Consider the following 15248-nt stretch of genomic DNA (forward strand, 5'->3'; position numbering starts at 1 on the left):
GAATCCATAGGACAAGTAGGCAGGCTGGAAATTCAGGTGAGGGTTGATGTTACAGTCTTAAGTCTGAAATCTGTAGGGCGGACTGGCAGGCGAGAAACTCTGTGTTTTAGTCTTGAGGCAAAATTGCTGCTTCTTTGGGAAACCTTCACCTTTGGTCATAAGTCCTTCAACTGAGTGAATGAGACCTACCTATAGGAGGGTGATATGATTTACTGAATCTACTGATTGTAAATGTTATTAACATCTAAAGAATATCTTGATAGCAACACTTAAATTCACATTTGACCCAACAACTGAGCACCATAGCCTAGCCAGATTGACAAACAAAATTAATCATCATACTTCCTCATCCATTTTTAGCTCAAAGGGCATCATCTCATCGTTGAGACCTCCCCTGACCACCCCGTTTAAAACTGCAGCCCTTCTCACCACTCAGTGTTCCTTCTAGACTTTTTCTCCATGTCACTTACCACTTTCTACCATAAGAAATTATTTCCTTGTTTACTAAGTGTATCGCCTCACAGTAAAATATAGGTTTCATGGCATCAGAGGACTTTGTCCATTATCTTCATGGTTCTGTCCAGGAGCCTGGAGTAGAACACATAGCAGACCCTCAGGGAATGTCTATTGAATGACTGAGTCTTACGTGCTGGCATATTTGTGAGAAAGCTGGGGCTGTGAAGAATTCTTGAATTATTTGTAGACTCCCTCCCTTTTCTCCCACTCATTTGAATTGAAAGGGAAGAGAGAATACCAATATGGTAAGGATAACTGAATCTGCTCTAATTTGTAGCAAAAACATTTGAACACTTCAACGATTTAGTTAGGTTTGAAACCAGCTTCACAACCAGTAGTTCACTTGATGCCATGATGCTGAGATTAGAACCTAAAATTAATATGGGGCATGGGAAGCAGCAGAGATCAGCTTACAGAAACTATCCTAGGGTATGAAATCCAGATGTCGTCTAGTGGAAGGTTAAGAGCACTTAATAAAAAGTGATTATATTTGAATTATGAGAAAACCTTTTAAATAAACAAATATTGTTTTTGGGTATACCATGTATTAAGACCACTAGTGACCTATGCTGTACAGAGGACCTAATGAGAACACATAGCTTATAAGAGTGACTCACAGACAACTAGGAAATAACCCTATTTCTGATTCAATTCTAGTTTAAAATAATGAATTTTAAATGTATATTTGTCTGATATACAGTTAGTTTTGTTGTTTGCCAGTGAGGGACAACACAAGCCGGCTAAATAGAGTTGATGAAATAATATCAATAAACCTCAAAGTTTTAAAACAGAATTTTGAGCTTTTTCAGAGAAAAAAATTCAAGTATAGTCTAGTCCCTGAAAAATTTGGAAATACTGATAAAAGAGCCAATTTTGGAGATGTCTGCTTTTCTCTTGTTTGGCAGATGATAGTTAATGAAATGTTTATAGTTAAAGCTAAATACAAATAGATTTTTTTTCTTGTGCTAATGCTAGATTTTCCATAACATGTTGAAAATTTGAAAGCAAAGCATTAGTATATCAGCACTTTCAGATATGTGACATACTCGCCTTTTTATTTGTTAAACTATACTTTTTAAGGGTAAAATTATGACTTTCATACAAATATAAAATGGACACACAATAGAGATTTTATTCAATGCATAATTAGCAAACAAGTTAGGTATTAAAACCAGACCAAAGAGCATGTGAAAAACTAGGTGTTTGGGGGTATTACTAAGATAAGATTAATGGGCTTAATTAAAAATTGGTTAATATGTAATACAGATTTAAACTGAACCTTTGGGTTATATTATTCACCAAACATTATTTGCACCTCTTTCAGACACAGTTTTGCAAGGTAATGTGTAGCTTTATTGTCTGGGACCTTTAATCAATAATAAATAATAAGGTGAACTAAGATCTTTTCCCCAAATGATCATTGGATGGCCTTCACTTCCATATGACACTGAAAGGATCTGCCCCCTTATTGCTTTGCCTTGTTTCTCAGTTTTGGATGCTTTTTCTGACAGCCTTAAAGTTAGTCCAAAAACATAAAATATGTTTTTTATGGATCATTTTGCTTTTTTCCCCTCTCTTTGCTTATAGTGAAAAATTATTCTAAAGACAATTCCTTCCCTCCCCTCTCCCACTAAAGGAAACCCAGGTATTCTATAGCTGGGTAGTTGCCTGTTTTTTTTAAGGATACAAATTTGCTATTTTGGAATGTTGCTTCAAACTGTATAGAAGTTTTAAAAGGATACTTAAGAACCTTCTTTGGGAAAGTTCATTTTTAATGTAGATATTTAATCTGTCTGTGACATTATGCAATTTTAATTTTGATTATATGTAAATTATTTTAAAAAGAAATATGTGAAGGTTATATTGGGGGAGAAGAAAAACAGGTGGCCTGCGACTCTGGGACTAATCTGTGAAGTGGTGCCAGATGTTCCTTCCCATCCCATGAACGAACTGGTGCAAGTGAGTCAGAGACTAGATGCAGGTTGACAAGAGCACGCTGGATGCTTTCCAGTTGTACTAGACATGCAGATTTCTTAGGTTAGATTTTGAATGATGTGGAGCATTCAGCAGTCATTTGAAAGATGGCCGCTTTAGGCTTTCATCCTCCAGCCAGTTCTATGCAGTGGTGGTCATTTTACACTAGGCTTAATGTTGTAAAACTATATACCCTCTGTCTTTAAGAGAGAAAACCTAAGTGCCAGGTTGGCAAACATTAAAGAAAGAGCCAAGAATGTGAGGGAACAAAGTGCTCTCATTTGCTGTTCTGGGGAATATAAATTTATTATAATCTTCTCTAAGAATGATTTGGCACGATCAAAGAATGATTTGGTAAATATCAATATTTGGAATGTCCTTTTAATTGAGCAGAAGAAACAAATCTGATTGCAGAGTTAAAATTATTGAATGACAATGCTGATATAATTTAGCAAGAAAATAAAATCTTCCAAATTGATATTGTTACTTTTTCCCTTGATAGTTTTTATCATAAATTTCCTTTTGCTTTAAACTTTTTCTAAGCCTTTAGTAAAAAACTGAATTTATAGCCACAAGAGATCTTGGCACATTAATGTGAAAATTTACCAAATTTAGAAATATGACCATATCATTCTTCAATAATGTGAGTTTTTAATGCCTATTTATGAAAAAGCATACCCTTCCAACAATGCATATCTGTGGTAAGAAATAGGGCTATTGTTAAAATGTTTGTTTTCTAACTGGCAAAGCTGTGTGTCCTGAATTTTTTTATAGACCAATTATCTCAAGCATTGCAAAGCTACTAGTGGCTAAGGTTCATCTATACACTAAAATGTCTTCCATGCATGTTTTCAGAGTTAGTTTTTCCTTAAGCAGATCTTATCACAAATAAAGTTAATGTGAAAATATGTGTGATTTTTTCATTTTGTACTGCAGTGATCCTCAATAAGATATCTGAAGTGCCTTAGATATAATCAAAAATGCCAAAGCCTGAGGATTTTAAAGCCTAGTGACTGAAGTAGGGTAGATACGTTGCGAGTGTTGTAATTCCTAAGACAGCAAAGTATATACATCATACAATTTTTTAATGATGAAATTGAAATATGACTTATGTAACACTATTATTTTAAAAATTATTTTCAAGGAAAGAAAATTCCCCAAATTTATAGCAAAAGATATGGAGAATATGTATATAGAAGAGTTGCGGTCTTCGGTGAATTTGCTAATGGCCAATTTGGAAAGTCTTCCAGTTTCGAAAGGTGGTCCAGAATTTAAATTACAAAAATTAAAACGTTCACAGAACTCTGCATTTTTGGACATAGGAGATGAGAATGAGATTCAGCTGTCAAAGTCCGACGTGGTGCTGTCATTCACCTTAGAGGTAAGTAGCTTTATCTCATGCTCACCTCTGATAGCATAAATGAGGCTGCAAAATAATTTCTGTTGACCTTTGCAGTAACTTTTAGAATTTAAAACAGTGTAATATATGTTGGAGATGTTAAATTATTCTTCATTTATTGGACACTCAGCTTGTATATGCAAATGAATGCAAATTTTCCTTTAAACATAGCAGTATTAGGATTAAATAAGAAAATAATAAAAGTTTTAAGGCAAGTCTTCTTTATGCCAGTGAGTCTAGTGTAAGTTTACTGATAAAATAGGATGAGCACTGTGGCTCACACCTGTAATTCCAGCACTTTGGGAGGCTGAGGCAAGAAGATCACTTAAGTCAAGATGTTTAAGACCAGCCTAGGCAACATAGCGAGACCCTGTTTCCTTAAAAAAAAAAAAAAAGAATTATCTGGTCATGATGGTGTGAGCCTGTAGTCCCAGCTACTTGGGAGGCTGAGACGGGAGAATTGCTTGAGCCCAGGAGGTTGAGGTTACATTGAACAGTGATCAAGACACTGCATTCCAGCCTGACTGACGGAGTGAGACCCTGTCTCAAAAATACAACAATAACAGAAATTCCTTGATAAAATAAGCATCAAAACGCACATGGGTAGAAATAGCAATTCAACATATAATTGAATTCTTTGCAATTTGGGAACTCCTTTCAGATTTTTGGTTAACCTTTCTTTTTAAATCTACTTTACCCATAGGATCATTTTACTAGGATCATATCAAATAAGCCAGTTATAATACACATTATTAGGTATCATGAATGATGAGAAATAGAGAATTCTTCTTTTTCAGGACTTCAAGTTTTATTACAGGCACAGTACATATTAGAGCAAGAACAAAAGTCGTACATTTAAAATTGTATTCTCCAAAACTTCAGAATTTCATTATTTTATGCAAATCACTGGAAACCAAAGACTAATACTCTTTGTACAGCTTTCTGTTGATGCTTTACATATCTCTTCATTGATAATCTATGTATATGGGCTTATCTAGTTATACGTCTGTGGGTTTGTACACCACAACACACACACACACACACACACACAGACACACACACGCCTGACATCTTTAGTTCCCAGGAGAAAGAAGGTATGTGAGGCCTTAAGATAAAAGATTTTAACATAATAATTAGGAGAGTCAAGTCACCATTTGGCTTAAACTCGAGCTTCCCCTCCTCATAATTTTTATTCCATTAGAAAATAGTAACAATGTGACACTTTAATTCATAGCTCTTTCAAAAATTATTTGAGGCTTATAGCTCCTTCCTTTTATCCTCTCTACTGGTTCCCAGTGCTGCCATTTGCATTTGCTGATTGACAAATAAAAGTAAGTACAGTCTTACGAAGAACAGTTTTCAATTTCTTTAGTGAAACTTCACTTCCTTAGTTTATGGCAGAAAAAGAAAACTTCTATGTTTATTCTTTTTTCTCCATATATTTAACTCTGAGATACATTCAAACTTGAAGACATCTGCCTCTCACTTTCTTGACTTCAGGATTAATGATTTAGTTGTAGGTTAATAGATTAAACTTAGTGTTATATTAGAACTATGAAGCTTTCTTCTGACTCAAGATTCGATTCTGGGCTTACCTAATGACTTTGCCAAATGGTTTCACTACTGGGTTTCTTCTCAGCCTTTTCAATCTTATAACATAAGGATGTCTAATTTGAACCTACATAGCATGTTACCTGTAGAATTTCCTCATTATTCCTGTCTCAGATCTCCTGCTGAGTGAAATACGAAACATCAACTCTTTTCTATTTTTTAAGACTTTATACAAAACAAAATTCGTCCCTTAATTATAGTATAACTTTTTCCAACAGGAGTTTATCTTATTTATTTATTTATTTATTTATTTGGAGACTGAGTCTCTTTCTGTTGCCCAAACTGGAGTGCAGTGGCGTTATCTCTGCTCACCACAACTTCCACCTCCCAGATTAAAACGGTTCTCCTGTTTCAGCCTCCTGAGTAGCTGGGACTATAGGCATGCAACACCATGCCTGGCTAATTTTTTTTTCCTTTTGTATTTTTAGTAGAGATGGGGTTTTACCATCTTGCCCAGGCTGGCCTCAAACTCCTGAGCTCAGACAATCCACCTACCTCTGCCTCCGAAAGTGCTAAGATTACAGGCTTGAGACACTGTGCCCAGTCTATAATTTAAATTTATTGATGAAAAAAATAATTTGTAGAGCAAATAACTTTTATAATGTACAAGTCTACCATTATCTTTATATGTAAACATTCAGAACTAAAAGTTTAGAACATTATCTCTTTTCTCTGTTGTTCAAAAATCTTATGAATAATTGTAATAATTGTAATAATTAACTTATGAATTATATTTTGCCTATTGAAAACAAAATTAGGCTGCTGAGTCAATGTTTAAGTGATAACTATGAATTGTTATTCTGTCCTTTATTGCCAATATGTTTAGGAGGACTGTTCAGTTGGCAGTAGGTTGTTAGGCAGAGAATATGAGCTAAAACTTCACTTTTCATGGTCTGAGAAGCTTGCATATTTATAAAATTGTTTTGACATCCTCTGTTGCTATGTCTATCTAAGGCAGATATTTTCCTACCATAGCATTATACAAATCTGTTCTCGGTGTCTGCAGTATTTTAAGCAAGAGTTATATGTCCAGCAACAAAGTAAAGTCGCGTTAAGTGGTGATGGTGCAGTGCATGTTTATAGGACACCAGAGAGAATAGATACGCCTCTAGTCACAGGGCCTGTGACATCAGCCAAGCTAAACTGAGTAATTATCTCTAGTTCTTTCAGCAAACCTTGCTCCTCAGACCCCATATTTCAGCCTAAGAAAACTCTGAAAGGCAAGCAGTTAATCCCATTTAAAGCTGTCACACTTCATTAGTCAGGCTTAGAAGTGGTCCAGTGGAGGAATCTTTTCTAAGAACTATACTGAGTCAAATGAATAAAGTGCAGATTTGAAAAACTCTACTCAAATGTCACCTTCTCTTTAAAATTGCTCCCACCCTTCCCTTCTCCCACCATACCCTATTCCCTTCCCAAGTTCTGTTTTTGCTATAGTACTTACCAACTAACATATAGTTCAGTTATATATTGTGTTTATTGTTAATTATCTGGCTTTCTCTACTAGAATGTAAGTTGCAGGAAGGTTATATTTCTTTCTCTTTCTTTTTTGTTTACTGAGGTAATGAAAGTGCCTAAACAGTGCCTAGCACACAATTGACTCAATAAATACTTACTGAATTAAGGATTTTTATGGTACCAAAAAAGCAGCCGTACAGGATTACTTTTAGGTCTCTCTGTTCATTAAGGCTTCAGAAGAAATATTAAAGCAAGAGATGATCCAATCTACAAAACACTAAGCTATTCAATAATGTTAAATGTTCAAGCAATACTAGAAAAACAAATGTTGACCTAAGAAGTGGAAAGTGGGGAATGTTATCAGTGGCATGAGTATAGTTGACTTTTTTTTTTTTTTTTTTTTTTTTGAGATAGAGTCTCCCATTGTCGCCCAGACTGGAGTGCAGTGGCACGATCTCACTGCAAGCTCCTGCGGGTTCACACCATTCTCCTGCCTCAGCCTCCAGAGTAGCTGGGACTACAGGCACCCGCCACCACGCCAGGCTATTTTTTTGTATTTTTTAGTAGAGACAGGGTTTCACCGTGTTAGCCAGGATGGTTTCAGTCTCCTGAGCTTGTGATACGCCTGCCTTGGCCTCCCAACGTGCTGAGATTACAGGCATGAACCACCGCGCCCAACCTGTAGTTGGTTTTTTACACTGAATTCTTTCGTTGATATTAGGCTAGCAGATTCCATGACTTTCTCTATGTTTGGTGCTATATGGTTCCCAATTTCACCATACTGCTCAGTGTCATTCTTTTATAAACTACACATGCTTAAATGTCTCCTAACTCTGTGGTCAGCGTTTCACTTGGAAGAAAGTTACCTAGTTTCTCATTTTATACATGCCACTCTTCTTTTTACTTCTAGGATAACTTTATTTATTTTATCCTTATGATATCAGCTACAGAGAGAATGGGAAAGAGAAGATGAAAAATGGGTCAGTTTAGCTTCCATAGGTCCGCTAGCAAGTTTTGCTGGGAATTGAAACACTTACTTAAAATTAGATTAGCTGATGGTCCATGGAATTCTTGGCTGTCTTTATCACTAATTATTAAGGCCAGCTATGTTTTATTTTCCTTTCGGATATCAGATCTGTACAATCATATTGTTTTATTTATACGTATAGATTTATCACAGAAACTGTATCTTTTGAAAGTGACAATTCTGCAGGATAAAACGTTCCCAGCACAGTTGGAAGTATTGTTTTGAAAAGCAGAGTGCTGTTTCATAAGTAGTATGTTTTAGGAGGTCATGTTTACAGTAGCTTATAGTAGAGGTGACAGAAATAATGTCAAGCAGATGCTGCCTTTCTTCTCTTGCATTTGGGTTATTTAAACACACTGCAGAAAGAGATGCAGTGTCAATAATATTCTGAAATATGAAGCAGTGCTCTTACGATTTCTAGACTTGTGGTACCCAATTCTGTTGTTTCATACATTTTAAATGACCATCAAACATTTTTATTATTAAGAAGTTATTAGAGTAATGGTGGTAAGTCCAAGTGTATTTGCCTTTTAATTAATATGGTTATATATTTGATTTATCTCAGCTTCTGGTTTTATTTGTATACGAATCTAACAAATTTCAATATTACTAGCAAAAAACCTGAGTCATTAAAAATGCATAACTTCCTTTGCTTATTTTCTTTAATCAAGATTTAGTATTTCATTCCAGTTTCCCTGAGGAGTGTTAGAACAGCTGTGAAAGATACTGCTTTTCTCTATCAATTCTCCATTAATTTTCTTAGTTTGTTTTCAGTTAAGTCCTGATTTTGATTCGTATGTTGGTTTGCATTTCCATGTGAGAAAATGACAAAAGCCCTGGTTGAGGAGGAAAACCTGTTCTGAGTTTGACCTTTTGTTTTATTGATAAATAACTGAGTGATCAGTTTCCTATATATTTTATGAAAACAAAATTTAACAAAAGCCAAATACACATTTATATTTACAAACATGACTCTTCTCTTGTAACAGAGCTGAAAGGAAGAACACTTTTAAGATGGTTTGTTTTTTGAGCCTTTTTGGATCAAAATTCTTATCGCGACTCTATAAAAAATGTAATGACTGTAATAAAGTATTACATGATCAGGAACTGATACAGATTATGTTTATGGTAGATATTTTGGTAGCTATGAAACATGAATTTTATTATTATTTGTGCAGCTGCAACATGAGATCAATGAAGAAATCAATGTACATATATAAATGCATTTTAATCTATTTTATAAATTAAATTTAGAGAATTTAGAAGAGTTCATAATGTAACTTTTGATTGAAAACCTTATGGTAAATAATATTCGTATTTGATGTATACATCCAATGAGAATGATAGGTTACAGTGTTTTAAGATTGGCAGCCTCTTCAACAAACATTAAAAAGCACACATAAAAAATATATGTTGTCCTTTCTCTCAGGAGTTACAAATACATAAGGCAATATCAGTTTTTCCACACTTTTCCAGTGTACTGAATTAAATTGGTACATATCTTCAATGGATAGAAAAATTATTTTTTCTTACCAAGTTAGTATTAAGATGTTCAGTGACAAATTATAATTTTCCATTTAATAAGATACAGTCCATAAATTAAACTCTTTTACAGACAGTAATAGTAATCTCAAGTGAATATAGAAAATTTCTGATGTCACGTGTTGATATCAATGAGTTAGTATGATGGTATAAATGTCTACCATTCATATATACTATATTAATTTATATGGAACTTATGTGCTGCTGTTATCATCTACACTGAATTTTCATTTGTGATTCTGCTTAACTTCATGCAGACTTGCCTTAATTTGTTAAGGATCTGAGTTTAAATTTCATTTACTTCACTACAGCTTATATTTATGACCTTTGACCTTACTCTTATCTGTAGCTGGCAGCAGATATATTTTCAGTTGCCAGATTTCCTAAAAATGTTATTTGCTATACCTTCTATGAATAGAGGTGGATTATAAAGAAGATAAAATACCAATGATGTTAACAAAAACAAAATTATTTTTTTTCAGTTTTGTCAGTCTTCCTTATTACAGTTCATGCTGCTATTTCTGTATATTGCTAAATGTTGTCAACTTGATGCATTATTTTAAAATCATTTTATCTTTAGATTGTCATAATGGAAGTGCAAGGCTTGAAGTCAGTTGCTCCCAATCGAATTGTTTACTGTACAATGGAAGTGGAAGGAGAAAAACTGCAGACAGACCAGGCTGAAGCCTCAAGGCCACAGTAAGCCAGTTGAAAAAAATGTATTGTTGTTATTGTTTGTTTTTTTAATCCTCCCAAAGAAACATGCTCTATTTATGTGCATAAATGTGTGGTATTACACTGTAAAACTGCTATTTGGCTAGCTTTGTCTCAAATGTGTTAGAACTAGTGTGTTCCTTTCTGGATAATGATGTTATAATTAGAATTTTGGCAGAATTCCTGTGTAGTACAAACAGGAAATCCAAGATGCAAATGCAAAGCTAATCATTAGGCAATAAAACATTTATAAGTCATTTCTAAGGAAAGCAAATTTTATCATCATTTGTTATTTGAAAGGTAATACATAATCCTATTTCATTTGTGAGAATTGTATTCTAATAGCCTTTTCATTTTTGCCTGTTATAGTTCTTGGTGATGTAACAGTAGATACCATGATTCTGCACAATTATTTGGAATACTTAGTAGTGGGCTAGAGAAGCAGTTAATGACTGCTGCACAATAATCAGAGTATAAAGCTGCTTTTTGCCAGCAGTTTGATGTTTCAGATCCTGGCAATGAGTTAATTAAATTAGTAAGATGTTCTCTTTAACTCATTCAAACTTGAGGAACCATCATGGTCTCTAGTAGAAACAACCAGGCTGGCCTGAGGAATTCAGATGCAATATGCTTGACCTTCATTTGTACATTACCTTTAGGAAACATTTTTTTTCTTCTATTTAATCTTTATTCTAAATATCTTATAGGATTTAGGATTTTTGCCTTATTATAATACCAATATGTGACCTGTTCATTCAAGAAACCTCTGTTGAGATCCCAAATAGGCACCGAAGATGTATGAGAAATGTTCATTTTCTTTAGAGCAGGCAGGATAGGGAGATACAGAGGGTTATGTGTAATGGTAGAGAAGTGCTCAGAGTTTTAGGGGGTTGAAAAGAAATAAGTTGAAGCTTCTCATCCTAACCTACAAATTCCTACAGGCCTGCACTTGACCAATCTCTCATGACCTCTGGGATCTCGCCTGCTCCCTTTGTTCCCCGATCTTCTGCAATTCATCTGTCCTGGACTTCATGCAGTTCCTCAAACACTTACCCACCCATTCCTGGTGTCGCACTTGCTGTCCCCTCTGCTTGTAGTCATCTTCCCTCTTATCTTTGTGTAGCTGTTTTCTTGGCATTGAGAATCTCAACTTAACCAACACTGAGAATAATCCTTCCCTTTAACCCAGTGGGAAGTGTACATTTTCTGGCTCACCACTTTTTAATTTTTGGACTGTGTTAATTATCTGTTAATTTTGCAATATATTTTCTCCTGAGAAAAGGGTAAAACATCTTATCCTATTTAGTCTTATATCTGAGTACTTAGTAGGCATTCAAGTGGAATTTATTAATTCAACTGACTAAACTTATTTTTGTGATCTAGTCACAGTATATATTTGGGGGTAATACATTAGTATAATCACAGAATTGTGTAATCATCACCACTATCCGTTTTTGAATATACTCATCATCTCAAAAAAAAAAAAAAAAACACATAGAACTGTACCCTTTAGCTATCAACCCCTAACCACTCCAGTTTTAAGCAACCACTAATTTACTTTCTGTCTTTTATAGATTTACCTATTCTGGACATTTCATATAAATAGAATTATATATACAGTCATGTGTTGCTTAACAGCAGGGATATATTCTGAGAAATGTGTCATTAGGTGATTTTGTTGAACATCATAAAGTATACTCATACAAGCTGATATGGTATAAATATTTTTCCCTACATGTATATATTTCATATGGAAAGCTAAATGTCCTAGCACCATTACATTTTTCCTGCCTGATGTGCAATGCCAGTATCAAATGCCATATATCAAGTCTGTTCAAATCCTTTGCCCATTTTTGTTTTCTCAGGTTTTAAGAGTTCCTCTATTTTGGATACTAGGCCTTTATCATATATGTGATTTGCAAATCTTTTCTCTCATTCTATGAATTTGTTCACTTTCTTGATTTGTATTTTGAAACACAAAATTTTGATGAAGTCCAATTTATTTTTTTCTTTGTTGTGCCTTTGTTGTCACCACTAAGAATTCATTGTCAAACCTAAAGTCACTAATTTTTAGCTCTATGCTTTCTCCTAAGACTTTCATAGTTTTAACTCTTACATTTAGGACACTTATGTATTTTAGGTTGATTTTTGTATATGGTGTAATATAAGGGTCCAGTTTCCTTCTTTTACATGTGACTATTCAGTTGTCCCAACACCATTTGTTGAATTCTTTCCTTATTGAATGTTATTTGCATCCTTTTTGAAAATCAGTTGACCATAGATACATGCATTTGTTTCTGGACTCTCAATTCTGTTTTACCAATCTATATGCCTGTTCTTATGCCACTACCACACTTTCTTGATTACCATTGCTCTGCAGTAATTTTTGAAATCAGGAGTGTAAGGCTTTCACCTGTGTTGCTTTTCAAGATTGTTTTGGCTATTCTGAAATTTGATATGAATGTTAGGAACAGTTTATCAACTTTTGTGAAGATTATGCAAAGATCACCAGCTGAGATTCCAGTAGGGATTATGGTGTAACTGTAGGTCAATTAGGAGCATACTGCCATCTTAACAGTATTAAGTCTTCTGATCCACAGACATGGGATGTCTTTCTATGTATTTAGACCTTCAATTTCCCTTTCAACAATGTCTTGTAGCTTTCAAAGTAAAAGTTTTACTTTTTGTTACATGTATTTCTATTATTTTATTCTTTTTTATGCTATTGTGAGTGGAATTGTTTTCTTAAATTTACTTTTAAATCATTCAAATTATTAGAAATAGAATTATTTTTGTATATAGATTTTATATGCATCAATCAACCTTACTGAGCTTGCTTATCAACTCTAACATTTTTAGTGGATTTTGTAGACTTTTCTATGTGCAAGACCATGTCATCTGTAAATACTGATAGTTTAACTTCTTCCTGTCTAATTTAGATTTCCATTATTTAATTTTTTTGACTGTCTCCAGTTCAATGTTGAATAAAAGTGGTAAGAAAAGGCATGTTGGTGTTGTTGCTGATCATAGGGGGAAAGCATATAATCCTTTATAATTAAATCTGATTTTAGCTCTGGATTTTTAATAGAAACTCTTAGCAGTTTAAGGAAGTTCCTTTCTATTTCTAGTTTGTTGACTGTTTTTCTAATGAAAGGGTGTTTGATTTTGTCAAATGCTTTTCCTACATCTATTGAGATGATCATGTGGATTTTATCTTTTATTCTGTTAATAGGATGTAACACATTATTTGATTTTCAGGTGTTAAATGAACCTTGCATTCCTTGCACAATTCCCACTTCGTCATAATATAAGATTTTAAAAATTTGTTACTGGATTTGGTTTTCTGTGCTTTGTTGAAGTTTTTGGCCTCTGTATTCATAAGAGATATTGGCCTTGTAATTTTTTGTGTGATGTCTCTGATTTTGTTATCAGGGTAATAATGGCCTTGTAGAATAAGTTTTAAGTAGACCCTTCAATTTTTTTCAAAGGTATGAAGAATTTGTATTTTTTAAAGCATTTGCTAGAATTCACCAGTGGAGTCATCTGGGACTGAGCTTTTCTTTGGTAGTAATCCTCTGACTATTAATTTGATCTCATGTTATAGATCTGTTCATTGTCTTTCTTCTTGAGTCATTTTAGGTTTTTCTATTAGGTTGGTGCAAAAGTAATTGTGTTTTTTGCCATTAAAAGTTAATGCCATTAAGTTTTTGATTCATCCAGGTTCTTCAATTTATTGTTACACATTTGATCATAGTTTTTATAATTATTTTTAGTTTCGATAAGGTCAGTAATAGTATCCTCTCTTCCATATCTGATTCTAGTAATTTGAATATACTTTCTTTTTTCTTAGCCCGTCTAACTAAAAGTTTGTCCATTAAAAAAACTATTTTAAATAACATTTCTAGGATGATTTCTTGGACTCTCTCCTATTTTTCTATTCCCTATTTTATCTTCATTCTGCACCATTTACTTCCTCCTTTTTTTAGATTTAGTTTGCTTTCATGTTTACCATGTGTTAGGTGAAAAGTTAGGCTTTTGGTTTCAGATCTTTCTTTTTTCGTAATATAGGCAATTGCAATGGTAAATTTCCCTCTAAGTACTGCTTTAGTTGCATTTGTAAGTAATGATATGATCTCTTTTCATTTTCATTCATCAAGGTGCCTTTGATCAGCAAAATATTTTGTTTCTGTAGTAAATAGAGTCAATGGAAGAAAGTTCTTAGCTGCAGGAAATACAAGCCCCAGGTCCTGCCATGTCACTCCAGTGGCCGAGAGAATTGAAGTCTTGTCAGTCCTGAAACCCACTAGAAGAATACTATTGTACCACCACTTGTTAGGAAGCTCTTTCATGGTCCTTAGATTATTTTATTAAGTCTACCATACTAATCCATGAGATTTTGAGGGAGTGTGACTTCTCTAATAATCTCAATGCTATGGTTTTTATTCCCCACATAATCTTCTCTGTTTTATTTAGGTATAAAATAAAATCCATCTATTGTAGATTAGATGATTTTTAGTAAATTTATACATTTGTGCAACTATCATCAAAATTCAATTTTTAGACATATCACTTCAGAAAGTTCTGTCATGGCCATTTGCAGTCTATTCCTGCTCCCACTCTCAGTTCCAGGAAACCACTCGTCTATTTTCAGGCTCTGCAATTTTACTTTTCCTGGATAGTTTATATAAATGGAATCATGCAATATGTAGTCTTTGTATCTGGATTTTTTTTGCTTATCGTAGTTTCTACAAAATCTTATATTTAATTGATACTTAAATATTTGGTTTGTGAGACCAATTAACTTTTATCTGAAGTTATGTTATTTTAACACTTTTTTTTTTACAGACAGTTAAAGTTTCATGGGCTGTTATTTAATTTTCTGTATATTCATAATGTATTTGAAAGGGCTTCTGATATTGGGGAACAAGTGCATGAACAATATAAGTGAATTAAAATACTTAGAAACCTGAGAGGAAGTATTATAATAAGCCCCCAGTGCTCTTTTTT

At 33.8% G+C, this 15248-nt stretch overlaps 1 protein-coding gene across 22 annotated transcripts in view; it reads left to right on the forward strand.

Annotated features, from left to right (window-relative positions):
* CADPS2 (calcium dependent secretion activator 2) overlaps positions 1–15248 on the forward strand; it is a 578042-nt gene that overhangs the window by 252204 nt on the left and 310590 nt on the right. For all 22 annotated transcript variants that reach the window (XM_033192372.1, XM_033192385.1, XM_033192376.1 and 19 more), the window contains exons 5-6: positions 3635–3871; positions 10108–10226. In XM_033192372.1, the coding sequence (XP_033048263.1) occupies positions 3635–3871; positions 10108–10226 (356 nt within the window). The remainder of the gene's footprint in view (positions 1–3634; positions 3872–10107; positions 10227–15248) is intronic.

This window comes from Trachypithecus francoisi, unplaced genomic scaffold, assembly GCF_009764315.1.
Source record: "Trachypithecus francoisi isolate TF-2019V2 unplaced genomic scaffold, Tfra_2.0 Lachesis_group4, whole genome shotgun sequence".
Classification (NCBI taxonomy): domain Eukaryota; kingdom Metazoa; phylum Chordata; class Mammalia; order Primates; family Cercopithecidae; genus Trachypithecus; species Trachypithecus francoisi.